The following is a 27,542-nucleotide window of genomic DNA, read 5'->3' as shown; positions in this document are numbered from 1 at the left end:
TTCTGGGTAACTGAGTTCAGCGACCTGGCTACCGATCTCTGCCACAGGCGAGGAGCCAACGCTCCGGAAAGCCAGCGGCTGGTCCACGTCCGGCTTTGAGCCAAGGCCTGTGGGAAAGCACTGTGATCTACACAATATATAAATATGTAACATATAAAACTGACCCCAAAAAAAGGGAGGAGAGAGAAAAATCCCTAAGCACCAATAGCAGTTCGACTGTACAATTCAAACAAGCCGACCCTGCCGACAGCCCCCCTCCGGCGATTGCTTCGCTGGGGCCCGCCCGCCCCGCAGAGGGACCCCGCCGACAGCCCTCGGCGGCCGGGGCAGGGCTGGGCCCCGGTTCGGCTGCTCAGCTGGCCGTGGGGCGAGCTCTCCCAGCTGGGAAGCGCCCGGGAGCGGCCGTTGCTGCCGGTCCGCGTTTCAGGCGCGAAGCCCCCTCAGCGCTGACAGGGCCGCGCGCCGGCCTTTAACGGACGGGCTGCTGTGGCGCCCCCTGCCGGTAGCTCGGGGAGCCACCGCCGGCTGAGGCCAGGACGGCTCGGCGGGGCGGTGCTTCCGCGCGGGGCGGGGCGAGGGAGGGGCGGGGCGGCTGAGGGAGACGGCCGCCAGCCGACTGGCTGCTCAGCGCCGGGAGGCGCGCCCGGCGGCTGCAGCGCCCTGTGATAGGCCGGCGGCGGTAAGTGTGGGCGGGCCGCTGCGGCACGGCGCGCCCCTACAGGCTACGGGGTGAGGCGTAGGGCGCGGCGCGCGACGCCATTGGCCGTTTGGCGGCGGCGGGGGGCGGGCCCCGGCGGCAGCGGCCTCCCGGGGCTGGGGTCCGTCTCGGCGGCAGCAGCGGAAGTCTCGCGAGGGAGCGTAGCCGGGATTTGGCGGCTGGCTGCCTCCCTCCTTCTCGCTGGCTGCGAGGAGCTGGTGTTTGTGTGGAAGGGGGAGGAGGAGAAGCGAGAGGAGCCCGAGCCCCACCATCCGCCGAGGGGAGCGGAGCGGAGCCCCCTCGCCGCCCGCGGAGGAGCTCTCCCCCCGCCTCGCCCCGCCATGGCCTCGGGAGACACCCTGTACATCGCCACGGACGGCTCGGAGATGCCGGCCGAGATCGTGGAGCTGCACGAGATCGAGGTGGAGACCATCCCGGTGGAGACCATTGAGACCACCGTGGTGGGCGGCGAGGAGGACGAGGAAGAGGAGGACGAGGACGAGTGCTGCGAGGAGTGCGGCCCGCACCACCCGCCCCATCACTACCACCACCACCAGCCCATGATCGCCCTGCAGCCGCTGGTCTCGGACGGCGACCCGAGCGGGGCGGGCGGCGGCGCGGCCGGCGGCGGCGGGGGACAGCTCCATCTGCACCACCACCACCAGGAGGTGATCCTGGTGCAGACCCGCGAGGAGGTGGTCGGGGGAGACGACTCGGACGGACTGCGGGCCGACGACGGCTTCGAGGACCAGATCCTCATCCCGGTGCCGGCCCCCGCCGGGGAGGACGAGTATATCGAGCAGACCCTGGTCACCGTGGCCGCCGCCGGCAGCAAGAGCGGAGGCGGCGGCTCCTCCTCGGCCGGCGGAGGAGGCCGCGTTAAGAAGGGCGGCAGCGGCAAGAAGAGCAGCAAGAAGAGTTACCTGAGCGGGGGAGGCGGCGGCGGGGCCGAGGGCGGCGGCGGCAGGAAATGGGAGCAGAAGCAGGTGCAGATCAAGACCCTGGAGGGGGAGTTCTCGGTCACCATGTGGGCCTCGGGTAAGTGCGCGGCCGGACCCCACCCTCCCCGGGCCCCAGGCCCCGCCGGCGGCTGCCCGGCTCGGCTCGGACAGTTTTGTTTTGAAGGGAGGCCATGTTTTGATGTGTGTGATGGGCGCCGCCATGTTCATCGCCAGGGCAAGTATGGCGGCTCCCCCGAAAAGATGGCGGGGTCTGCGCTGCTGCCGCCGCTGCTCCTGCCCGGCTCCGGCGGGGGGAAGGAAAGATGGCGGCGGTCGCCAAGATGGCGGCGGAGGGGGGTGCGAGAGGGAGGGAGGGCGGCAGCGCGCCGCTGGCTGCCGGACTAGGCCGCAATGGCGTAGTTTCTGCAGCAGGGGGAGGCGGGGTGTGCGGGCGGGCGCAGGGTGCGGGGCGAACCCAGCCTCCTCGCTTCTCCCCCCCGGTCCCCGCCCCGCCGCCGCTGCTGCCGCCGCCGCTCCCCGCCGCTCGCTCCACGCCTGCCCCTCGCCCTTCCCTTCCTTCCCTCCCCTGGCCGCCGCCCCCCGCCGCCCTCTGTCCTCCTTCTCCCCCGTTTCCCTCCCCGGCCGCCACTGCCTTGCCGGCTGCCCGCCGGCCGCTCCTTTCCCTTCCCGCCCCGTCCCCCTTCTGGGCCGCGTTTTAACGCCGAGGGCGGGCGGCGGCCCCGCATCGAGGCGTGTGCTGCGGGCCCCGACCGTTATGTCGGGGGAGGGGGAGAACCGCCCGCCCCAGCGCCGCCCGTTCTCCGGCCGTCTGCCCCAAATACCGTTTTACAGCTCGCCCGGTGGGCCCCGGGGCCGCCCGGCAGCGGCTCGCCGCGCTGGCCAGGCGGGGTGTGGGTGGGTCCTCCCCGCCCGAAGCCGGGGGAAGGAGGGGGAGGGGGGGGAAGCACCTCTTGGCCCCCGCGGGGGCTCCTCTCGCCGGCCTCGGAGGGGGCGGCCACAAACAACCGGCCCTTCGGAAGTGGCCTTGTCGGGAGCCGGGGTCTGACAGCCCGCACCCGTCCCGGGGAGCGGCGGGGAGAGACGGAGCCATCTCTGGTTGGCGCTCGGGGAGCGTTCCGCTTTCCCTCGGCTGGGCCTAAAGCTTTAAACAGGCGCAGGGAGTCCGGCTTGTGTGAGACTGTATGTGTTTTTTGAGGAGTTGGTGTTTGGGTTTTGGTTTTTTTTTTGTGGGAGTGTCTCTTAAAGGGAATAAAATCTTGCGAATGTGTTAGAGTATCTGCGGGGCTTGGAATAAAATTGACATGCGCCTGCGCTTCGCACTTACTTTATCTGCCACGATTTTCTCATCCTTCCCTTTAAAATATGGGAGGGAAGAGTGTTTAGTCAGCAAAAAAAGTGTTATTTGTGGCACATTGGGTTTTTAATTAATTTTTTTTTTTTTACAAAAAATCTGTTGCTGGCACCTAGGCTCTGTGGTCAAAGTTCTGTTCTAAAGTTACGTAAATGTGGGAAAAAAATGCAGTCAGTTAGTGTGAGTTCATGTAATATTTAAATTGGCGTGTGGTCTTTGAATAGTAGGTTGGTAATCTGTCTTGCATATCATAATTTTTGTGTTCTTTTGATTTTTTTTCAAAGAGTTTAGTAAGATAGCAGTACTCTTAAAGCTTCTGACGTAGTTTGAAGTGTTTGCTCTCTGTGATGTTTGTGAATGACCAGTAGTTGTTAGAAAGGGCAGTGTTGAAGGAAAAGTGTATTGGATGGCTGAATTCATTTGTCTGGAAAGATGGAAAGAATGGTGATGCTGATTTTTACTCTCTTTTCAAATATAGGCAATTACTTAGCAAGTTTGACAGAGTATATGACACCTTTGGTATATAGTCGATTGACAGCCCAATGAATCTGATCAAAGTTCTCTGCTTCTTGATGAACAGAAAAGAGTTTAAGACTCTTTAATGAGTTTAACTCATTTAAGAGTTCCCCAATTACTGTTTAGTAGGGTGGGGTTCTATAGGTTTCTGTGTATCCTTGTATGAAACCTGAATAAATCCACTTGCTGGGTTGGTTTTTTTCTTAGAATTGACCATCCAAGAAAGAAAAAAGATAATAGGAACTACTATACTCTCCTGGTCTGTGGAAGCAACCTCAGATAGCTGAATGCAAGTGGATGGATGACTCATGAGCTGGCAGGATACAGGACCTCACTGAGATCAATTGACAATTTCTAGCATGCATTTACACTCTGGGATTCAGAGTGCCTGATAGGATGCTTCCTTAGAGCTTCTGCATGCCGATTATTACTCGACTGAAGTGAAGCATGTGTATAATCAATACCCTTGATTCTCTTCCCGCATGCACTACTTTTACATCAGGGTAGCCCTATTGATTTCAGTGGTTTTGTTCTTTATGAGCATGACCATGCAAGCTCAGTGGGAATGATAGCCACTTGTAATTTACTGGAGATTGAATTGCATTGCTACATTCAACTCAATTATATCCGTGATGCAGAATACCTATTCTGATTTGACTTTTAATGCCAAAAAAAGCGCCCCCCCCCAAAAAAAAAAAAAAAAGGCAAAATTGCAAAATAAATACGCAAATGAAAAGTATTAAAGTTTGACCTTCCCTCCCTGGGTGCATGCGTGCACACACCACCACACACACGCCTCAGCTTAACAGCCCTTGCTAATAACCTGCTCAGTTAAGAGCGGTGTGAAGTTTTACTGAGCCTACTGGGTAGGCTTTTATGCCTCTTATACAGTTTATTGAATGTTATAGAAGTGGTCTGAAGTGGTCAAATGCCAGGGCTTCATTATCTATTTTCTGCAATTTTAGAGGGGGAATAGTTGCCAGAAAAATTCCAAAAGAAGCAAATTGGGGGGGGTGGGGGAACCCAAACAGAACAAACTACTGGCTTGCGAAAGGGCAGTTGTACTAAAATTTCTCTGCAGAATCGAGCATACTTTATTTTGAACAAAGATAGTAGTTTTGCCTCTGTATTTTGACATAATTAAAGACTTGCTTGCACACTGATGTGATTGACTGTGTGGTTTAAACGCTTAGCAAAAAGGTTATCAAAAGATGAATAGTAAATAAGGCCATGCATCAGGATAAAACAATGAGCCCTATATTGCTGTCCTTGGGTATTTGAATTGGGAACAAGGGCACTTTGCTCACCACAGTGTGGGAAGACAATGTGAATTAATTACTTGTTACTGTTTTCTAGTGCTGTTATTTTATAGCTTATACACGGGTGGTACCAAATTTAGCCAGTCATAAGTCTTTGTCCATAAATGAATATAACAAGTCTGGTAGCACCTCTTGAAACGTGGAGAAATAATCTGTGAAATATATAGCAATGTGATAAAACAGGACTGCTCAATCCTTGTCTTGTTACGGGGTTACTTAGAAGTTGCAGTATTGTTGTTGGCAACGGTTTAGACTTACCATAACTTCTCTTATCACCCTGGTATCTATGGTGATATCCAACTTGTGACCTATGATTACTTTAATTAAGTGTTTAGTTTGGAACAGGAATGCTTTGTTCTAGTTCAGATTAGCTTTCCAGATCTTCAGAATGGAATTATTTGCCTTTCTTCATGTGTGAAAATAGGAACTGAACAAAGACATTCTATTTTCTGAAAGGGTTGAAGAAGTGTATATGGTGGATACTTTAATCATGTTCCTATACTGTGTTTTCTCTATACTAATACCTATCCTCGTTATTTTCATTGGGGTATCCTGTAAGGAATTTAAACAATTGTATATAGTTAATGGTGCTTTCCAAGTGGGACGCCCCAATTTGTACTAGGAAAATTGTTTTTATGAAGTGGAATTTATTTGTGCCTTTGCTAGATTCAGCTTTAATTATTCTCTTTAGTGACTGACTCTAGGTTGGGTAAACAGTAGTGGTGGGGGAGAGGAAGGATCATTAGAAATCTCTTTGTCAGATCGCGCTTGCAAATCTGATTCTTAGGTGCAGGAGCATTTGGGAAGGTGGTGCTGAAATGCTGGCTCCAACAAATGCTGGGATTTCAAGCAGCTGGGGCTTAATTTTGAGGGGGAGAAATGTATTAGTGCAACTGCATTTCCTTCTAGGTAATGACTCTTGATTCTGTCAACACCTGAAATAGATGTTGACTTAAACTATTTTTATCATGGATGGTCTGCAAGCTTTGGGCTGAAATAGCACAACCAAACTAAACATTGCCTACAAATGTTAAACTGCTCAAGTATCTTATTCTTAGATATATGGAAAGACAAAGATGCAGAAGTTACGTGTTTGGTTGGAACATGAGTCTTGATAATCTAGGAAGCCTGTGCAGTGGACCCGTATTTGGAAACTCAAGGGGTTTATGTTGGGTTTCTAGAAGGTTCTTCAAAACCTCTTAAAAAAACCCACCTTCTAATGTCTTAAAATAAGAGGTTCTCATTTGACTTTGTCAGATTGCAGGGGTGAGAAAAATAATAATCTGCTGTCTGACTAGTTGTCTGACATAGTATAAATGATAGATGAGTCGTTTAGTTCAGTTGTGGGCCTGTAGCAAGGATGGACAAAATTCTTTATGATGACAGATAGGTAATGAGCTGCTTCTATGAAAATTTTTCATAACAGCAGCAGAAAGTGATTGTCAGGTTCCTTTAAAATACCACGATGATGATCTGTTTCTGACTTCGATTAAGGCAATGATATGGGATTTTGGTATCCATAAGCATTGAGTCTGCCCTGATGTTTTTGCTAGTGAACCTTAGAGGATGAGGTAGATATTTTCCTGCAGCAGTTTTAAATATCCTTTCAGTTTTGAAAGTAAAATACACAACTGTGCTTAAGTTGCCTCTTTGCCCATGTCTTCAAATTAGAATTCTCTAACTTTCTGTTGGATCTTTCCCTGCAAGGTCCATGTCACTTGTATGCTGATGATTCAGAAGGTCATAGTGCTTCAGCACAATGTCTCACAAGTGTTGAAGTCAGATGATGACTACTGATAGAAGCGGTGGTTTTGTCAGTTCATGTCTCAGTAGTGTGAAATAAGAGATGGGTGACGCGGGGAAAGAAGAAGCTGTTCTCCATCTGTGCGCAAGGCACATCAGAGGGAAAGTAACCTAGCAGCCGATTAGGTTGAAAAATGACATACTGTGCAAATCGAATTTAACATTCAGAAGTGTCTGCTAAATAACTGTATTATTTAACAAGCTAATTACAGTTTTTTGCTTCCAAACATGACCAATGAACTAATTTGCCTGAGGAGATTGCAATGTGGTAGCAATAACCAAGCTGTTACCACAGTGCCTTGGTACTGCACAGTTACCGAATGCATCCTTTATCATGCAATTGCATTTCAGCTGTTCCTAAAAACAAATGTGTTTAACCATGTGATCATAAAAAGAAAATTGAAGCTTAAATTATGTTCATCCTTTTAGTTAGTAAGCAGAATGTCTTTAAATGTGGTACCTTGGGGAGGAAGCTATAGGATTAGGTTTCACTGCCTTGCTACCAAGTGTACCTTCTGAGTTCCCTTTTGCACTCCTGATTTTCCACCGGGGGGAAAACTAATTGAATAACAATATGTCCTCCCTGCTCTGTAACAGAGGAGGAGGGCGGCTTGGAGAATTAAGGATGTAGAAGTGGAGTACAACAGCTGAAATCGAGAACAAGTGAGGCAGAAATACTGATAGGCCTTCTTGGTCTGAGAGTTAAGGGGGTCATCTTAAAAATACTATTCTAGAACTACATGAAATAAAGTCTTGGGAAACAGATTGTACCGTGTTTTGTCATTGATCTGTTACATGGAATCTGCAGTTACTAGTTTTATCCCAGTAATCTGCTTCCTACTGCAGTTGGTACTTGGGCTTGGTACTCTTAAAACTTCTGGTTATTTCACCAGTAGAAATACGTTTTAAGTGGTAGTCAAAAGATATGGCTGGCTAAAATACTGAACTTTCACTGATTTTTAGTAAAAAATGTTGTTTGATGTACTTGCTTTGAAGTGCAGAAGTAAATCCAGTTCAAGATGTGTATTGCCTGTGTAGAGAGAGAAGTGCAGATGGAAGGACATTGAACATGGAGATTTGTATGGGTATGTCCTAAACAGGTACATAGAACAACCCAACTTAGACTAAGTATCTATCTTAATGTAATTGGGCACGGAGGGATGGGGGGGTGGGGAGTATCTGTGGCGTCCCTAACAAATCAGTATTTTTGCAGCTTTATAAGACAAATAAATACTGAGCATAGCTATTACAGTGACTGGTAGTGCATGTTTTTGTGAAGATAAAGTGGTTAACTAATCGACATGCATTCACATCTTCAGTATCTTTCAGAAGACGGGACTAAGATTATGTTCCGAGTTCCTTACAGAAAGCTGCACTAGATCTATAAAAATAATGCTAAATACACACTGAAGCAGCATGCCTTATATTTGAGTACGCTGTACTGTCAAGTGTTTTAAGGGACAAAACAAAGCAGGTGAGATAGTATATATTAGTTAATTTCCTTTTCCTGACTGGCTCCCTGGCTCTGTCCATATTTAGCTTGCATGGGTGGCATCCAGATTAGCTTGGCATGGGCATAAGCTGCATGGAGTTGCCATGCCTTATTCGTACTGTGCTTTTCCAGAGCTGTCACCAGAATTTCAGGGTTGTGTCTCTGTGTTTTGCTTTGCTTTGGATGCAGTGTGTTTGATTTTCTGATGCTTTGTGAGAGGGAAAAGGGGGAAACAATTGGATGTAGAGGGCACCAGGACTTACTTGAAGGCAGAAAACATCAAGCAGTCCAATGTGCCTTGTTTGCAGTGAGAATATTAGTTAACTTCTCAGCCTGAGTGAAAGTTTGCTTGGACTTTACCCTCCAAACTTTGAGCTATCTAGTCCAGGTTGGTAGGGCATTGCAAATAAACTTGTGATAAATCTGTGCATAGGGGACATAAGTGAAGTTCTTCCAAACTTCTTCCAAAAAAGCGTGTGGGGTTTTTTGTTTTGTTTTCTCAATGAGAAATGACAAATGTCATAGGATGGTCTGAATACTAAAAAGCTACTGAAGTCTGCTGCTGCTTTTGAAAAAGTATCTGACTTTTGGTGTGAACCAGGTCTTCTACCTTGGAGGATGTTAGGCTGACAAAACACTTTCAGATAAATGTTTTATATGGTGTTGGTTGAGTCTGTTCTGCTTTAAATTAGTTTTTAAAACTGCAGGTATGTGCTGCTGTAGAGATAGGGTCTTTTTGGTATAGGAAAATCTGATTTTTTTGATTATTATTTTTTATTTTTCACATAACTGCCAATATATTAAGGGATTCTCTCTCTCATTTTCTACTGTACCAAAGCAATATGTTCGTGGTTTTTCCTGTTTTACTCCAGTATCCTGTAGAATTGATTTCTGTTGGCATCCTTTCGGGAAGGCACTGAAGGCAACTTTCAGTTTGGCCCTCCAATAGCAAGAAAGCATTGTAGGAGCCTTTACGCTAGGGAAGGAAAGAAGAGCTTACAGAACGTATACAAAATTTCCCTGTTGACTCATGCATCTGGTCTGAGGCAGGAAATGAAAAATTGTTTCTGTTCTGAATGTCATCAAAAAGTCAAACTGGAAGTTCTGGGTCACTCGTGAAATGGCTACATTGAAGGCAGCTGATCTCATTCTAGTCTGCAGCGTGGAAGAGGCATCACTTTTAGTGTTCTAGAAGTTCAGTGCTCTTCTGAGCTTCATCATGTCTTTTCTGTCTGTGTAGGCATTGCTAATTATCTTTACTCAAGCTTTGCTCTTTAGAAGAACAAATTGTTGCCAAATTGGAGGTTTATTGACATGAATTTGTAACTCCTGCAGGTGCTGTGAAACTTACCATATAATCCTTGCTTAAGGTAAATTCAGTTGCTTTCTTTAAAGCACTGGTAAAGACTGAATGGTAGTGTGGTGAATGGAAAACTAGATTAGAATTTAAAAAATGTCCAAATAGTCATTTTTTTAGTTTATTCCCGGTTTAATGCTACAGATAGTATTTTTTTTATTAACACTCCTGTCTTTGCAGTGTTGGAGTCTATTTTCCTCTTTCACCGTGGAACATACACATGAACTGCTATTTGATCTGGTAGATCAGATTAAACCTCAAACTAGCAGTAACATTTCTAGAAATAGCTCAGTGGCAAACATTAGAAGCAGGCATTACAAATTGAATAGAAATTTGTCCTTAGTATATTTCTTTTATTTGCATATGTCTTTTCCTCTCTTTCCTAACTGAAGTGACTGAGTGATGTTACTTCCTGTGTTTCTGTTTAATGGGGGGGGGGGGGGGAAACGTGGCCTCGTTTGTTTTCTGCCTTAAGGTTTGGGGGTTTGGGCTTTTTTGTTTAAATTGGGGAAATAACTATTTCTGTCCTACCACCTTGTATTTCCATTCCGTAAACACTACCCATAACACTAAACTTGCTGATATTTTTGTAAATACTTTGACTTTGCAAGTCCTTTGCGTATAAAGTGATTTGTAGACTCTCCTCCCCATACACAGGGTAGGAGAAGTAGTGTAGTGGCAAGTTTATTAACATTTAGTTCTGAGTAGTTACAATCATATATACGCCTGTTTTCCTAGGTGTATTGGAGGGTGGAAAATAGGCTTGGTGCTGGTGTGAGTACTGCACTGAGGAATATAGGTGGATGTTTCTGTTCTCTGTCTTTTGCGTCCCTCTGGTTTCTGGTATAAAATAGCAAGAGGAGAGAAAAAACATTGTGTCTTGGCATATTCTGAGGTCTGAATGTGAGTAGCATCAACAGCAGGTCTTCCATCTGATTTCTGCGCAGTCCTTGAGTACAAATCCATAGGAGGAGCTCTAGAGCAGATAAAATAGCAGTATCTGAGCTGGTGTTCGTGCAGATCAGAGGTCTGAATGATCCCAATCTGCTGTTTATATAGTGCAGTGGGAAAGAGCTTAGGCTGGCCTCTGCCACGGAAGAAACCCCTTGGGGTGGAGGCACGCTGTTTAGTTTTTTACTTTCTTTTAGACTGTCTGCAAGTGTTGAAAAACTTCTAGTTTTATGGGCAGGTGCTGAAGCCCATTAGCAGTTATTTTTAAATTTCTTGTCCCTCCTCGACATTTCTGTTGGAGGTCAAGGAAGTGTGAAGACTCTGAAGTAAAGATCAGTAGTCCTAACGTCTTATGGTAAGTATCTGCCACTCCTCTGATAGGCTTGCTTGGTTACTGACTGCTGGTGAGATCCACAGCGGGTATGGTGGAGGTTTGTCCTGAAAAGAGGTTAAGGAAATTAAATATTTAGGCATTGTTTTAGGAATACTGCATTATCTCTCAAATGCAGCCAGCATTCATAGGATTGTTCCACTTATTTCCTTATTTGTTTGTGTTCAAATAGATATGCGACCTCTGCTTTTTTTCCTCACCCACGGTGTTCTTTCTGTATTCTTCATGCTGTAACTGGATGGATGTCTTTTTGCTCCTTACAATTAGTGTGGAAATCTGGAAGTGCAGTGTATTCTTTCAGGTGTACATCAATAGTGAATTTGTACTGAGATGCAGCCTAATAACTTACATGCTGTTTTGATCTTTAGTATGTATTGAATTCAGTATTTTGTGTATTTCAGATGATAAAAAAGATATTGACCATGAAACAGTGGTGGAAGAGCAGATCATTGGAGAGAATTCTCCTCCAGATTACTCAGAGTACATGACAGGGAAGAAACTTCCTCCTGGTGGAATACCTGGCATTGACCTCTCAGACCCCAAACAACTGGCTGAATTTGCTAGGTAAGTAGGAAGAAAGGATTTTCAAAGTAAAATCTTTTTCTCTTCACTGGTTTAGTTATGAAACTGTTAGGCAAAATAAATGATAGGTTTAGTTTGGCTTATTGTTCCATTTAATCATTTTCTAAAACAAGGGACTTAATTATCAACAGAGTAGCTGATACCATGATAAAATAACTGGGGTTTATATTCAGCAGTGACTTCTTGTCTTTAATTCTTGTTGGGTAAGACAGGACCTAAATACATTGACAGACTGCATCTTTGACATGACATGACAGAACATATCTTTCCTGTGAGTAGCCTTAGATTTTTCAGCACCAAAGGATAAGTGAAATGCTGCATTCAGGTTGTTCAGTACCAGAAAGCTAGACTACAGTATTCTGTTTGTAAAGCCGCTTACTATTCTTTTTCACCTGCTTCTTCTTAAGCTGTAGGTCTTAAACTTCTTTTTTTTTAATGGAGCCATGTGTCTTGCACTTTTAAGTGCCAGTGATAATTGCAGTTTCACAACTGATAACTACACTGCTTGGATTTTCCTCTAGTGAATCAGAATTGGAGCTCGTTTGCATATCAATACGTTGACCTGAGTTACAAGGTGACTTTTACTTTCAAATAGAGGTGAAGTGACGGGAGCTCGGTTCTACCGAGGTGTCGTGTGTCTCTCCCCCCCGCACCCCCCGCCTCCGCAGAGTCCCTGGCTCTGCTGCCGAGCGGCCACCAGAGGGCAGCCGTGAGGTCACCAAAGAACTCCACTTGGGCACCTAGGAGCTGTGACGTGAGGGTGGCCTTTGCAGCATTTACTTGCTCCCCTTCTTTGCGTGCGTGTGCTTGTAATTACTAAAGGAGTGCTTCTCCACTCAGTGCATGGGCAGTATTAATGCTGGTGGCTCCAAATATTTGAGCACAACTGTTAGCTTCCTGCAGCTGCAATGATCAGTTTTTCTTACGTTGAAAGCAAAACATATGTATGAAGCTACACTCACTTTCATTATTTTCATAATTTTTCAGTTACCAGCTGGCTATTCTTCAGAGTTCAGGTGTGCGATTCTGATACTTGGAGCAGATGGATGGTCACGTGTTATTACTCTTACTTACTGGGTCAGCTAATAGAGGGAGTAGTGTGCACTTTTTTTTTTTTTACCGTTGGGTTTTTCAGCTAGTTGCTAGATGGCAGGGACTGTTGACACACGTTCTGGTCTGGCTTCTTGGTTAGTTGGTTCTTGGTGTCCAGTGTGTACCTCTACTCTTGCTTCACCTTTTTGGTCTTGCTGCTCTTTACAAGCTTTTTCTGTTACTCTTCAGTGCGTTTGTGCCAGAGGATTGCCAGCACAGCCTCATCCCGTAGTTATTTTCAGTAAAGCCATTGTACTATGGATTTTGAAGGCTGCTAGTAAGATAGTTTTGCAGGGCTTGCTCCCTGCTTCAGGCTATCTGATCTGGAAATGTATAAAAACACATCATGAAGAACTGAAAACAAGGTTTTATATAAAGTAGTAGGTGGTTCTAGCTATTGATACTATTGTTATTTGTTTTACTTTGTTGAAAAAATGATTGTGTTTTCCTCTGAGACCTGCTGAAAGCTTAATACAGTTGTTCTTTTTTTGTGAAAGCAGATGTTTAAGTGATACTCTGAGTGTACATAGTGTTCTAATTCTAAAACATTACTTAGACATTTCTGCTCATCACATGCTTAGAATGGTATTCTCAGTTATTTTAAAACACGCTGAAACCTTTGATTCTGTTAAATGTTTAAGTACTGAATAGCTATCTTTTGTTAGGAAGTTTAAATAGTTTCTCATGGGGTATTTTCCATGCAGATATTGAGTATTTTTCTCCAGATTGGTTTGAATACTTGAAATGGTTGCCAGGATTTGGGCTTCTTGAAATGACCAGATCGTTTCTAGCAGATCTGTCTGCATATTTCTTAATATTGTAAAATGTACTGCACCTTTGGGTTTTAGTTAGTTTTCTGTTGCGAAAGTAGTGGCAGCTGGCAGTAATTTAAAATTACCACTTTTTATTCATGATAGAACATTCTAGGAAGTTCTAGGGCTAGAATTCGTAGCAAATGATGGAAAGATGGAGTTCTGTGTGTACAGTCTCTTTTCTGTTAATATATTTCTGTACAGCAGATAAAATGTAATCCACTTCAGTCAGAAGACAAATACATGGTGGTAGAGTAAGCAACTTGAGGGGACATCACCTTTAGCAATATCCCCAAGTTGCCCAAAACCTACGAAGAATTTTTCTGATAGCTTAATTGTAGATAAGTGAAAATTTAAAGCATCTTCTGTTTTAAGAAAGTCTTTTTGATTTCTTGGTCAGAATCGATGACCATCTAGCTTTCCTACTCATGCCTTTAAAAAAAAGAAAGAGGAAAATGAAAAAGAAAATGGTGTTAGTTGTATGTTAGATCTTAAATGATTGTGTATAGAGGTGTATTAGAGTTTGAATATTGCTTTTTAAAGTCTTGGTCCTCTCGCAGTATATTGTGTTGAAGAGACTCCTTTTAGCCAATAACATGAATTAACGCATTGGTATCTACAAACCCATTTTTATACTGATCAGTTGTCTTGTTGATCTAGGTAGCTGTGTGCAGTATCTCTAGAAGACTTGCAGGGCAACTTGGGAGAAAAAACTGAGCAGACATGTGCTGGAATTGGGTTTGGAGGTCCTAGGAATACAGTTGCTCATGCTAAAAGAACATGTTTATTTCGTGTAAAGTTCTGTGAAAGTTTCAAGCATTGCTGGTTGCTTTACAATTCAGAATTTTGAAGTTCTCAGTAGCTGTATTATGGAAACTTTGAGCGGAACATGAAGTTGAAACTGTTAACTTCTAAACTTATTAAGTCACATCACGTGTTGTGAGTAATGTTTCGAATAACAAATTTGTATTCTGATGACTTGAAAAAAAAATTATGCACAGGCCACGTGAACTGGCTAGTAAAACTGTCTGCTAAATGTATTTTATGCAGTTGGGAGCAAGTTGTTTTGGGTTGCCTTCCTGTTTTCATTAAGGTAGTTCGAAGAATCTCACTATACATTTGTAGAAATAAGCTACTCAAAACCGGACTAGATTAACTGTTTATAACTCTGCAGTTTATTTTGATTAAGGATAAATTGGCTAAGACACTTGCATCGATTCATAATAAAAAAATAATTAAAACTGTAGGAATTTAGCATCTGCAGTGGACACCACTACTGCTCAGCAGCTAGGTGGCATTAGCAGAGCGAGCAGTTACAGTGTCTCTTGTGATACAGTTGTCTTTTGCCACTTTTTTTTTATTGCATTTGTCATTGAGTCATGGAGCAGGAATCAGGATCCCTTAACTGGAACTCTTACAGCTTTTCCTGGAAATGCTTTTCTAAAACTATTGAAAACTGTGAATAAACAGGCTGTGTCAGAACATTAAGATGTGTTCGGTAATGCATAGACGCATGACCGTAAATTATACCTGGTTGTGTAATTTATCGCCTTCTACAAGTTATTTGGTTCGATTGTAGGGCTCATGCATTTTTTCTAGTACACTTTAAAAATGCTATAAAAAAAAAAAAGAAATTGTGGTTTTCTCTTAGGCAATCATATCAGAATGTGGAACGTTAGTTGTGAATGATCTGCTCAGAAAGAAGTAAAACCTAATAAATTACCACTTTCCCATTTGATACCTTTGACTGGGACACTGGAAATCCCTTCAAGTGAAATAAAATGTTTCATCCAAGTCTAAATTGATGATAAGTAATTCTGTAGTTAGCTGTGAAGAAGTCGTAACTGCTTGGTAATAAAAGCTTGGGGAAGTAGCAGACATATTTCTACTTGGTGCATATGGCACCTTCCCTCAAACAAAGCCACTAAAAAGGATATCCCTGATTGTCTTCTCCCTCCCTCTTGCTGTCCAGACAGATACATGACTGAACTGGCTAAAGACAGCAGAAGAGATACATCAGTAAAACAAATAAGAGGGGAATATGCTACAGCTGGGAAATTGGCACAGTAATGGTTCCTAGTGGTAAAAACTCTATGGCTTTATCTTAGTACCTTTTCTGAAGGAGAGCCATGGTGAGGACTGCCCACCCTTTCTATCCGCTTTCCAAAATGGTTAGAAAACAAAGAAGAGGAAATTGCATTGAAGTTTGAAATCGGACACCCTTCTTAGAAGTGACAAAGCACTCTGGTCGCCTAGGTTTATGACTTAGGCCTCTTTATAAGGTATACACTTTTGTACTGGTTTTGTTCTTGTTACAGAGAAGCTTAAAGGGCAGTAAATTGACAATTGCTTTACCCAAAGTGGTTTTTTGGGGGGAGTGAAAATCTCGTGCTCTGTACCATGCTGCAAAGGTCACTTCCCCTGTTTAGACAGATGATAGTCTTCATAACTGGAACAAAATGAGTAATTATTTTTTGCCAGAGTGAAAGAAAACTTTTTCTTTTTATGGCATTTTCCTACCTACCTGTGACTGGAGCATGGTAAGACACTGGCTGTGGGCTCTTTCGTTGTAGATAGATGCCTAGGACACCTTGCACCACTCCCCTTTTGTCTATTTATCCAAAAGCCAGTCTAGCCAGTTCCAGGAGTCTTTAGTACAAAGGAATTATTTCAGCAGTGTGGGGCCATGACATTCATGTTATTTCTGCCTCAGCAGGGCAGTACAAGGGGAATGGCAGAGGGAGGAAACAGATCAGAAGTGGCAGTGACACTGCTGACAGAGAATAACTTCCTCCTCTTCTATCTGTTGTTAGGGATGTGGTCATCAGCACAGGTGAATATCACTGCTGGTCATCAGAAACCCCTAGGATGTATCAGAGGAGTTGCCTGAGAGAGAGTAATGCTGTTTAGGTTAGATTTACATATAGAGGGAGAAGAAAGGATGTGAGAACACAGAAGTTTAACAGAGGCAAAAAAGGGAGATGACAGAACAAAGAGGAAAGTCTACACTTATTTGTCTTTTGACTTAAGGATTTCCTTTATTCCTAGCCTTAACACTGTTTCTGTGGCTAGCTTTTAAAATTGTATCTATTTACAGGACAATAATAGGTTGTGGAGATTGACAGAGGTTTGGGGTGGGGATTGGTTCTGTCAAGGTACAGTTCTTTCAGTTCAGCTGTGTAGATGAAAGGAGGCAGTTAGCTGTTACTTTCTGATACTGCACAGTGACAGAGTTGCTTTCTTTATTTTGAGGAACTGAGTGGTTTAATACTTGTGATTCCACTCAGTCTTCTTTATGCATGGATAAGAGAGTGTGCTTTTATGGAGCTCATTCTGTGAAGATATTGGGTTGCACACCTTCCTGCTCCCTCTGCTGTCCCCAGTTCCCTCCCTCCACCCCTCCAATACAAGTTAACAGATTTAGCCTTCAATCGCAGCGTCCCAGTGCCTTGATCCAAAAGGTACACTTTCCCGTTTTTCGCAGTTAGCTAGCCTGCAGTTGCTACTGCTAGGCATGGCCCATCTGAACTCACTGCAGAAACGAAAATTCTGGTCTTGCCATGTAAATTGACTTTCTGCAAAGGCAGCCATTTCAGAAGTATTAGCGTGTGTGTCTGTAGCTGTTTTAAGTACTGGTATGTGTTAGAGATCTGTTTTTGGTTAATGTTTCAGGCTAAGAAAACTTGGACGGAGTTGGTAGAGATGCTCTACTGGGTGGGAGCCAAAAGTCTAACCACCAGCAAGAGCTACCTGCAACAGTGTAATTAAGATCAACAGCCCAAGTTCTAGTCTGGTCTCCTTTTGCAGAAAGTTAATTTTAAAGTAAGACCAAAATCTTTTTTTTTTCTAATACATTTGAATATGTAAGTCTTTAAATTCTTCTTTTAGTGATTGTCCCATACGGATTCTACAGAACAAGATGACACTTTGGACAAAATGATCTGTTGTAGCTGTGCCCGTGGTGTATGTACCCTCATGCTTTTAAAAATCCAAGTGTACAAGGGGCCCAGCAGCATCTTGCTGCCTGTGGCACTGAGGCATAATCTGGACACTGTTTGCTGCCTCTTCTGTTGTCTGCTTCTGTTTTCCTGAATAGCTTGGTTGCCTGTGGAATGTCGTGCGTATACACAGTCTTGTTCTGCATTTTAAGCTTAAAGTGCCCGCTTTCCCTACTCCCACAAGAAATAAAAAAAAATCTGCACCTTTGTTAGCTAATAAACTTTTTTATAATTTTGTAGTCAATAGGGACTAAGTGTTCTTACATTCAAGTTTACTGCTGGGCTGATACACCTCACTTCAGAAACAAACCCTGAAAATGAAAAAGTCAGTTTACTCCAGAGTGGACGCTCATAATGTGATGTGCCTGCTCAGACACGGAACTGAAAAATGTAGGGTGTGTGTTGAAGCTCCAGTCTGTCCCGTGTCTGACCTCCCAGTTAGCTGTGGTTGGTTCCTCAAGCTTCTTGACAACACTGATCTAGCAGCTTCCTGACTACACTGGCCAGGGTATTCTCCCTCTCGCTCGACTTCAGCAGCCTGTTACAGGTGATGCTGTTGCAGCATTTCTTTCTCAAAGATTGACTTAATACCAGAGACAAGACACAAGAGTTACAAGTTTGATTTAACACAACATCAATGGGGTCTTAGGCCAAGTTTAAAAAAAAAAAATAAAAATTGCAGTCACTGCCCACTAAAGCTATTTACCACATCTCTTGTTAGTGATTCCTTTTCTGTCTGGTCTCTCCCTTTACAGGTGGTCGGTTAAGGCATCAGAACAATAGTGGTTTTAATCATTCTGATGATGTCACGGGCACAGATCTTGGGCCTAGGAGTTTTTTGCATTGTTTTGGGCTGGGGGAATGACTCAGTCAATGTTAACAAGTTGATAGAGTTAGAAGTAAAGGCGGTGGTTTTGACACCAGTTTTGTCCCCTAAGGGTGTTTGTTCTCTAATGGCATTAAACCATGGTGATATGTTCTCTCATGTCCTGTCTTGTCAAAGCATTCTTCTGTGCATCCATTGTGGCATAACAGACGCTCATTTCTGTGCTTTTTCTTTTTGTAAAAATCACAGAGATATGATAAGGAGAAGCCCATGCAAAGGGTAGTTGAAAGCTTTCTGTAGAGGTACTGCAAGAAAGCTTTTGTGTGTGTGTGTTCTACTGTAGCCTCAGTACCTGTAGTACTATCAGTCTAGAATGTCACTGGGGAGTGTAGTCAGTCGGTTACTCCCAGTCACTTGTTCGGATTTTGGTATTTAATACTTAAAGAGGCTGCATAAACTAAACACAGCACAATCATTCTGTATTCCAACTGGATGATATAAATTAAATCTAATGAATAAGGTCATCTAAATTGCTCTGTAGTCTTGGAAAAAGAAAAGCTATCGGGAAGATTAAGGTAATAAAGAGGCTGGTCTACAGGAACAGATACGGTTTGCTGTGTTCAGGATGTTTCTGCCCTTAAATTGATGAAATGTTTAGGTATGCTGCTGGCGATGGTGCGAGAGGAGTTTTGTCAACACAAATACCTTACACCCATCTTCTAGGCGCTGTTAGTGTCTATAAATGAGGGGACTGTTGGATATGATCCTCTCCAGCTTCCATATTCTTGTCACATCTGTATTTTTAACCATGCAGGAGACTGCATTGTTCTTCAGTTTTAGCACTGTACGTATTCAGTGTAGTCAGGAGATGCTGAGCCAGCAGGAGTTTCCTAAGTGTCCACTCAAAGAAAAGAACGAATGCAGCTTCTAAATCCTTGGGTTTTAATGTTGTGGCTGTGAAGTGGCTAACTGTCAAGTGCTTTAGTCCCTATGTGATCACTCAGACTGTCTGATCTGATCACTCAGTCTGCAATGCTGAGAGGAGTCAGATTGTTTGAGGGACAAATGATAGCCTACAGAGCCATAGGAGACTTCTCCCATCACATATGACTCTACTGGCAGATGTAAGAAGATTTTCCTGGATCCAGTTTTCAGGACTTCTCTGGGAGGTTTTTCATTGCTCTTGCTTTAATTCAGCCTCCCAAATCCTTCCCTTGGTGTCTTCTGTCATCTGTCTACATGAAGGAGGCAGGTGAAACAGTGAATTTCAGCCTTACATGTGGGAATGTGGCAGTGACAAAGGAGACAAAAGGGGAAACAAATGCTTGTGTGGTCGAATTGGAGGGATTTTAGCTTATTTTCCCTACAGCTCTTGGAAATTGTTTTGAATGTTAAGAAGTTTTTTGGGGCTGTTTAGTCATTCTCAGATGAATTATTAAAAATGCATTTAAAAAAGTACATGTGTGCCACACTGTTCCCCCAACCATGTTCTTCCATATCTGTTTCCAGGAACTGAACTCATAGGGATTAAAACTGTCTTGGATAGCAACAGACTCCTCTCCTAAGAATAGGGATTCTAATAATTCTAATTCTTTTGTTAAATTCAAGCCACTCAGATCTGTTTTATTGAAACTAGAGAGTACACCAGAAAACCTTTTGTTTAATTTATAGATGTGGTATGATATGTAGCTACCTCGTCATACAAAACTATCTGGTACCATATTACCAGGACAAGTCATTCAGGAACTCACATAAACACACTAGCTCCCCTGCTACAACAAAGTTTTGGAATGCACAAAATCTCACTGCTTAGATAACTGAATTTCCAGCTGTATGAGGTGCATGTATTTACACCTACTTACCCCCACCATAAGGTAGAGATAAGCCATTTCTTTTTGATTTTTTTAAAGACGGCACTACAGGTTTGAGAAATAAAGATAGGTGAAAGTGCAGTGCATTTTCCTGCAATAGTGTCCACACAGCTGACTCTTCTCTGGCATTCAGACAGGTGGTTGTTACAGCAGGACTGTTCTAACATTGTTTTATACTGGGAGTCTTTGAAACACATAACACATGCAAGCAATAGTTTGCTGGGCTCCTTTTGTAGTCGATGGAGATTAAGCGCACTCATAGCAGTGAAGATCCCTATCAGTGATCAAGAGTAAATAGATGATTGCTTGTCAGTTGCCAAGAGTGCAATCCATGTGTACAAGAGCTAAAAGTAAGAATAAATGCAATTTCTGTGGTTATAATGGGTGCCTAACGCTGACTGTTTGGATTCCACAACTTGCCTGCCTTCCTTGCTTCTGTAGAGTTTTCTTCTGAAGTCTTGTGTGGTGAAAATACCGAAGAATGATGGAGGCTACTCTGTCCTTCATGTCCTGGTATAGGGATGGAGAGGAAGTGAAGATCAATAGGCCACATGGGTACTGGCACAACAAAAACGGAATTTTCAAATAAAACCTCCTAATTACAATTAGTGTAAGTCAGAAAAAATCCCTCTACTTCCACATATTCAAAGGACTAGGAAGGTAGTATTAAATGTCTTATTCTGCATTTGATAGGTCCTTCTGAAAGAGCTGAATTTTCCACATGCCAAATTATGCTGTTAATATTATTATGAAGGTTTTGAAAATATTGAACTGAGTACTACTGATGCACATAATACTAGCGAATAAATGCACGCGTTATGGTAGGGGATAAGAGCTGTCTGTGATACTTTTTACTAACGTGTTGGTTTTGGGTTTTTTTTGTCTTTAAGAATGAAACCAAGAAAAATTAAAGAAGATGATGCTCCACGAACGATAGCTTGTCCACACAAAGTAAGTGAACTGCTCAGCTTCTGACTAATAGTAATTTGTAGACCAGAATTTTGTGTCGATGTTTTCTCTTGAAAATGAATAACTAAAATATCTCTACTTTTAATGGACTACACTGCGTTAACTGTATTTTAGTTATCATTCTTTAGAGGCTTCTTTAAAAACCTTTCACCGAATAATATATTATTCCCCTTCCTTGTCTTAAGGTTAGTGCATCCCTAATCTTCTGGTAACCATGATGCACAGTCCCTAACATGCTGGTTTTACTGTTGTGATTTCCTGCCACTCAAGAATACATACTTGAAAGAATGTTCTGAGAGCTGTTCAAAGTACGTTCCTAAGATCTATATATCCTCTGCTTGGAAACTATGACAGATTTGGAGTCTAGATCAGGAATCAGCAATTTATGGTGCAGATGCCAAAGTCAGCATTTTTAGAAGACTCTGAATTACATTCCACAAAACTGGAAGGTGCATCATCTTGAAAGAGAGAGAGGCATCTTGGAGATATGATTCTGATCCACTGGTAGCGGGGAAGCCTCTGTCTTGAATAAATGTTGCCAGTCACCTAGATTGGTAACATCTAGCTTTACTGCATTATCCAGCTTTTGTAGAGCTTCTGTTAGCTGACTTAGTCTGTAATGAAAAAGGACAAATACAATCTTGCTGGCTTCTGGTCTAGATAAGTGTGAGCCTAAGCAAATAATGAGGGCAGATAGCTAATAGTACACATTAGAGAGCATGAATAGAAGGCCTCTCTCTGAGAGCCAGAGTCTTAAGGAATTTGTTGAATTCCTCTTTGTGATTTTATTGATTTCCAGTTCTTCACGTTCTACAAGGTCATGTTTTTATTGTATAGTATGTGGAGATACGGAAACAGTTACTCCTTACAATACAGAGGAACGCTGCCTTCATTTCTTTGATTTGCTTTTTCATGGCCTCAACTTCATCTGAACAGGGGGGAAAAAAGAATATTCTGTCTTTCTATTTTCTCTCTTCTAGTGTTTCTAGGCTTTGTGCATTTATGACTTCAATTTAGAAAAGAAAAATATTGCAGAAGATAGAACTGCTCCTGTCAGAGGCAAGCAGGCTTTGAAATAAATGCAAAAAAAAGTGGATGGTATGGTTATTTTGGTGGCACTTTGCCCCACCCAGTTCTGTTGCGTGCAATTAATGGTGCCACAACACTACTTTAATCAGCCAAAGAAATTCTAGTGCCTGAAGAGAGAACTCTTCTTGAAGGTGGTATTTCCGCCTTTTTTAAGAAATAAAGCATATTTAAATGGGGTTATTAGTTTTGAAAAAAGTTATTTCCAAAGAGGAAGCCTGTGGAATTTAAGATTAGCAATTGAATGTTCCTTTAGATTCCGTTGTTGAATTTTACGTCTCATGATACAGTGATGTTGGTAGACTAAGTTTTATTTAAGTTAGACTAGTTTTATTTAGGTTTAAACAGCATCACTTGGAGTACAGATAGAATTTACGGTTGTTAAGAGGATTCTGTGAGAAGAGGATTCCGTGAGGGATTTTGAACCTTGAAGGAAGACATTTATAAAACATATGATAGATGTCTATTGATTGTTGCTAAAAGGTGACAAAAATATATAGAAAGATTAGGTAGAGAGAGCCCCAAGTCGCTGCTGGCTTAAGTGTACTCTGGAATCAAAAGTAGTATTCCTTTATTGATGCAGCAGGGAGCCCAGATTAAGATTTACGATGCTGTACCTGAGTTAATGTGAGTAGCTTTTGCTTTTAGGTTGAGTTGGCACTAACTTATAGAGATTCTCCTACTTTATTTAGTATCACTTTATAGGTTTAAACTGTGGAAGCAGTGGCAGTCTCTTTATATCTCAGGGTGGTAGTGATCAATCTGCTGCTGCCAGTTTGGACAAGGTAGTTTCTGTAAGCTCTCACATGCTAGAAACCCTTTTGCTCCATTTCTTCTCAGGAATGAGAAGGAAGTGGACAGAATGTTGGAAGATGGAGTGGTGCACATACAAATTGGTACTAGAATAATCTGTGGTATATTAGAGACTATATCGTATATTGTAGTACTCAGAATATAGCACACTGAAGAATATACCATAGGTATCCGTGAATTATCATTCTGTCCTTTTTGTTTTGGGTTGTGTTTGTTTTGTTTTGGTTTTTTTCCACTGAAACTGTAACTGCTTTTGTTTGGTTTATTCAGCTGCATCTTCTCCATGATACTGTCCTGTTACTCATTTTACTGCATTTGGTTCATGATACTAAGTGAGGAGAGGGTTTTGGGGTTTTTTGTTTGGGATTGGGTTTTTTAGTTGGTTGTTTTTTTGTCAACTTTTCAAATGATTGGTTTTCTTGGTATTGCTTTTTTTTTTTTTTTTTAAATAAATGTGAGGTGTCTCATTTTCAGAGCCAACTTTTAGGAAAATATTCAGGATATAAAAGCATTTTTATCTGCTACAGTACAAGTATTTAAACCTTCTTTATCAGAACTAGCTTATCTACTAATTGAGTTTCCCCTCTTCTTTTTAAGGGCTGCACAAAGATGTTCAGGGACAACTCTGCCATGAGGAAGCACCTGCACACTCATGGCCCTCGAGTACACGTATGTGCAGAATGTGGCAAGGCTTTTGTGGAGAGCTCGAAACTAAAGCGACATCAGCTAGTTCATACTGGAGAGAAACCCTTTCAGGTATTGTTAACCTCCAGACATAAGTACCACAATTCATTTGGTAAACGTGTAGACTGTAACTGTAACCTAGCTTCCATATGACTTTGGGGTTACTATGTCTTTTTCTGAAATCAGATGAGGCACTGAATGATCACCCTAAAAATTGGAAGTACCCCGAAACTAATTCGGCTATCATTTAACTATTTCCGTGGGCTTTTTTTTTTTTAAGAAATTAGCAAATTTTATATATATATATACATCTGCCAAAATATGATGTAAAGTTACCTGCTTTAAAAATGAAGTCTGCAGTTACTACTGAGTGAGGAAAATGTCTCTTTCTCCTCATTATCTTTTCAACTGAGTATGTGTGGACAACTGAGATTCAGGGCTGTTTGCTCAGTTGACTCATGATACTAATTTTCAGTAGTGGGTATTAAATCAGTTTTTAGCAAAATGATGGTAGTCACTGAATCTCTTTCCGTTCATATCAAGTCACGTGAGCTTCTGCCACCAGAGGTCCCCTGCCTACTTCCTATGATACTCCTTATAAATCTTCTTTACAGGTATTCATAGTCTTGAGCATATCTGTGTTCTCCAGTACATGTTTAAGATACGTATTTTCTGTTGACTTTTTAAAAATAAATTATTTCAGAAACTTGATTTGCAGTCCTGAGGCATTCACTTATGTGTGTATGCTGGATCTGCTGTGTGGTAAATATGAGTATTTACTGCTAAATGTGCTGCCCTTTGTATTCCAAGCCCATCTTAAAAGTAAAGCTGGTAAAATGAGCAAATTATCACTGAAAGGAGGAAATTCTGACCTGAAACATTATTTCTATTTTCTAGTGCGGCATAGCAAAGTACTGTTTTAGATGCAGAGAAAGGTGTTTTTAGTGAAAGCGTTTGCTTGCAAGCTGTAAGTTATTTCCCTCTGTGAAAACAGATATACTACTGTGGTAGAACAACCTGAAGTGCTCATTTTATTTTTAATGCAGTTTACAAGTGATGTCCACAGCTTCACCTACAATAACCTTCAGCATCTAGCTTCATGTTTGTGCAGTCTAGTGATTTAAAGAAGAGTATTGTTTTAATCAATGATTGAAATGAGTGCTATTTCATTAGCTAATGGAGTATGTCTTTTCCTTTCAACAGTGTACGTTTGAAGGATGTGGAAAGCGTTTTTCACTGGACTTCAATTTACGCACACATGTGCGAATTCATACTGGCGACAGGCCCTATGTTTGCCCATTTGACGGCTGCAATAAGAAGTTTGCGCAATCAACTAATCTGAAATCTCACATCTTAACACACGCTAAGGCCAAAAACAACCAGTGAAAGTTGGAAGAGAAAGTTCTTGAACTCAAAGCATCTTACAGGAGTATGAATTGGAAATAAATATGCCTCCCCTTTGTATATTGTTTCTAGGAAAGAATTTTAAAAAAGAACCCTACAAACCTAAAGGACGTGTTTTGATAAGTAGTAAATAAAAAGCAAAAACAAAAACAACAAAAAAAACTTTAAGGTGACGTTGCTAAGATGCTCTACCTTGCTCTGTAATCCCGTTTCAAGAACACGGTGTTTTGTAAAGTGTGGCCCCAACCGGAGGGGTCAGTTCATGAACTTGCATCAAAAAAGACAATTCTTTATACAACAGTGCTAAAATTGGACTTCTTTTCACATTCTTATAAATATGAAGCTCACCTGTTGCTTACAATTTTTTTAATTTTGTATTCCAAGTGTGCATATTGTACACTTTTTGGGGATATGCGTAGTAATGCTATGTGTGATTTTTCTGGAGGGTGATAACTTGCTTGCGGTAGATTTTCTTTAAAAGAATGGGCAGTTACATGCATACTTCAAAAGTATTTTCCTGTAAAGAAAAAAAAAGTTATATAGGTTTTGTTTGCTATCTTAATTTTGGTTGTATTCTTTGATGTTAACACATTTTGTATAATTGTATCGTATAGCTGTAATGAAATCATGTAGTATCAAATATTAGATGTGATTTAATAGTGTTAATCAATTTAAACCCATTTTAGTCACTTTTTTTGGAGAAATACTGCCAGATGCTGATGTTCAGTGTAATTTCTTTGCCTGTTCAGTTACGGAAAGTGGTGCTCAGTTGTAGAATGTATTGTACAGGCACTGACCTTTTATTAACACCTGATAATATGTACATCCCATGTAATAGAAAGGGCAACAATAAAACAGTGGTCCTAAAGAAAGAATATGGCAGAAAATGATCTGTAAGCACAGTCTATTTTTTTTTTGTTGTTGTTGTCCAGAGCAATCCTCGTTCCTCTTGACCTCCCAGAAATTGGAAGCTAAATAAACTCAAGTTTCCTTTACTTTGCATTCAATTGCAATGATTTGTGATGAAATCAGATAATGCCACATCAGGTGGTTTACCTAAATAAAATTGGTGACTCTAATTCTGGTTTTGAGTGACCTAGACTTCCATTAACTGGAACGGTGGATTTGGAGACTTGGCAGTGTAGTGGGCAGTTTTCAGTGTGCCTGGACAGCAATTAGTTAAAACAGTACAGTAAATAGCTAAATGGACACCTTTGTTTAGTCAGGGTAAGGAATCTCTGAGGTTTAAATGCAATAACAATAGAAAGTCGGGGAATGGTAGGGTTTAAGTGGTTGTACCAGGGAAAAAAAAAAAGAAAATTTTTTTATTTTTTTTTTTTTCTTTTGGCTAACTTGTCTGACTGAGTACCATGATGACAATTCTTGGAACTTCACCGGACACCTTTTACTTCAAAACAGGAACTGAAGAGTTCTCAGAGCACTTGATGGAGTTTTGATGGTCTAGATAAAAGTGGTCACTACTCACTTGTTCAAGTGTTCAAAGAAATTTGCAGATACTATAGTAAAATGTGATGGATTAATAAACATAAGAATATGCACAGAAATGCATAAATATTACTTCTTAGAGGGATGTGACATATTTTATTATAGTAAAAACTGTTGTTAATCTTTTTCTGAATTCTGTTCTTACAAGGTTCTTCATATTTTTCATTGCTAATACCGTAAAAACTTACTTTTGAGTCCAGTTTTGGTGGCAGTGGAGAAAAGCATGGGTAATAACAAAACTACACTTAAGAGCAAGGGAATTTTCACCTGTACATAAATTAATCTGAACACTGCAAGCCCTAGTCTGAGGTTGTTAGGGGTAGAAAGAAAAATGGGGCATTTAATTGTAAAGTATGCATTAGAATTTTGGCAGTATTTTTTTTTTTTTTAATATAAGCAGTTCTTGAACAGGACAGTATACTGAAACTTGTATAGTTATAGTTAAATTAAATTCTGTGTACAGTTAAATTAGTGTCTATTCTTTTTGGAAGGAAATAAAATCAGTTCAGTCTAGTTCTAATTGACCCTACATTTTTTTTTCTTAAACAGTATATATGACGCTGTTAGGCTTGCGCAGAAGTTTGCTTTCCTGTGTCATAAAGTGGTACCTGTTTTATTGAATTGCAAGGTAAAGAGATTCCTCGATGGTGTCAGTACTTCATCCTTGAACGTACATTTGAGACAAAAGTATTTATGTTAAATACTGATTTGAGGATTAACTGGAAACTGAAACTTGTATTGCCCCTAGTTATATGTATCTGGTGATGGAGAGGGATCTGAAAAATTTTCATCTAGGCCTCAAATCAGTAGCGTTCGATACACTCCTGAGTGTAAGTAGCAGCACTGAGTGGCATGAAAGATCTGGCTTTGTATCTAGTTAATTACATATTGGGTATGAATAAATACTTGCATTGAGCAGCTTCTGTAAGTCATTTAAAGTATAACTGGCGCATCTTGTTCTTAAAACATCAAGCTTAGTTGATTCCAGAGTTCTTACGGATTTTCAGTGAAGAACTTGCAGGCTTTGAGAATAGAAACCACCGTTGCCAGCCTACTGTCG

General features: G+C 41.9%; 2 protein-coding genes across 3 annotated transcripts in view; one reads left to right on the top strand and one right to left on the bottom strand.

The window, feature by feature from the left end:
* Positions 1 to 1,744, bottom strand: part of DEGS2 (delta 4-desaturase, sphingolipid 2) — a 34,559-nt gene extending 32,815 nt beyond the window's left edge. The window contains exon 1 of the mRNA XM_074583996.1: positions 1,621 to 1,744. The gene's annotated coding sequence lies outside the window, so the exon portion shown is untranslated. The remainder of the gene's footprint in view (positions 1 to 1,620) is intronic.
* On the top strand, positions 738 to 27,002 carry YY1 (YY1 transcription factor). Of its 2 annotated transcripts, XM_074583993.1 has the most exons (6): positions 792 to 1,735; positions 11,241 to 11,403; positions 20,911 to 20,971; positions 23,486 to 23,644; positions 24,116 to 24,186; positions 24,776 to 27,002. In XM_074583993.1, the coding sequence occupies exons 1-6, from the start codon at positions 1,039 to 1,041 to the stop codon at positions 24,912 to 24,914; spliced, it is 1,290 nt and encodes a 429-aa protein (XP_074440094.1). In that variant the 5' UTR covers positions 792 to 1,038; the 3' UTR covers positions 24,915 to 27,002. The 2 variants fall into 2 exon arrangements, with proteins under 2 accessions (XP_074440095.1, XP_074440094.1); XM_074583994.1 differs by lacking the exon at positions 24,116 to 24,186 and having other exon boundaries at positions 738 to 1,735.
* Positions 27,003 to 27,542: the final 540 nt, after the last annotated feature.

The sequence above is a fragment of the Larus michahellis genome, chromosome 4 (genome assembly GCF_964199755.1).
Source record: "Larus michahellis chromosome 4, bLarMic1.1, whole genome shotgun sequence".
NCBI classification, from domain to species: domain Eukaryota; kingdom Metazoa; phylum Chordata; class Aves; order Charadriiformes; family Laridae; genus Larus; species Larus michahellis.
This window is presented reverse-complemented; position numbering and strand designations above follow the sequence as displayed.

What these genes read in the sequence shown, in the direction of transcription:
- YY1 (XM_074583993.1), top strand. Translation starts at nt 1,039, where the DNA reads ATGGCCTCGGGAGACACCCTGTACATCGCCACGGACGGCTCGGAGATG. An exon ending in CGATAGCTTGTCCACACAAA is followed by an intron (nt 20,972 to 23,485) that starts GTAAGTGAACTG and finishes CTTCTTTTTAAG; the next exon opens with GGCTGCACAAAGATGTTCAG. An exon ending in CTTATAAATCTTCTTTACAG is followed by an intron (nt 24,187 to 24,775) that starts GTATTCATAGTC and finishes TCCTTTCAACAG; the next exon opens with TGTACGTTTGAAGGATGTGG.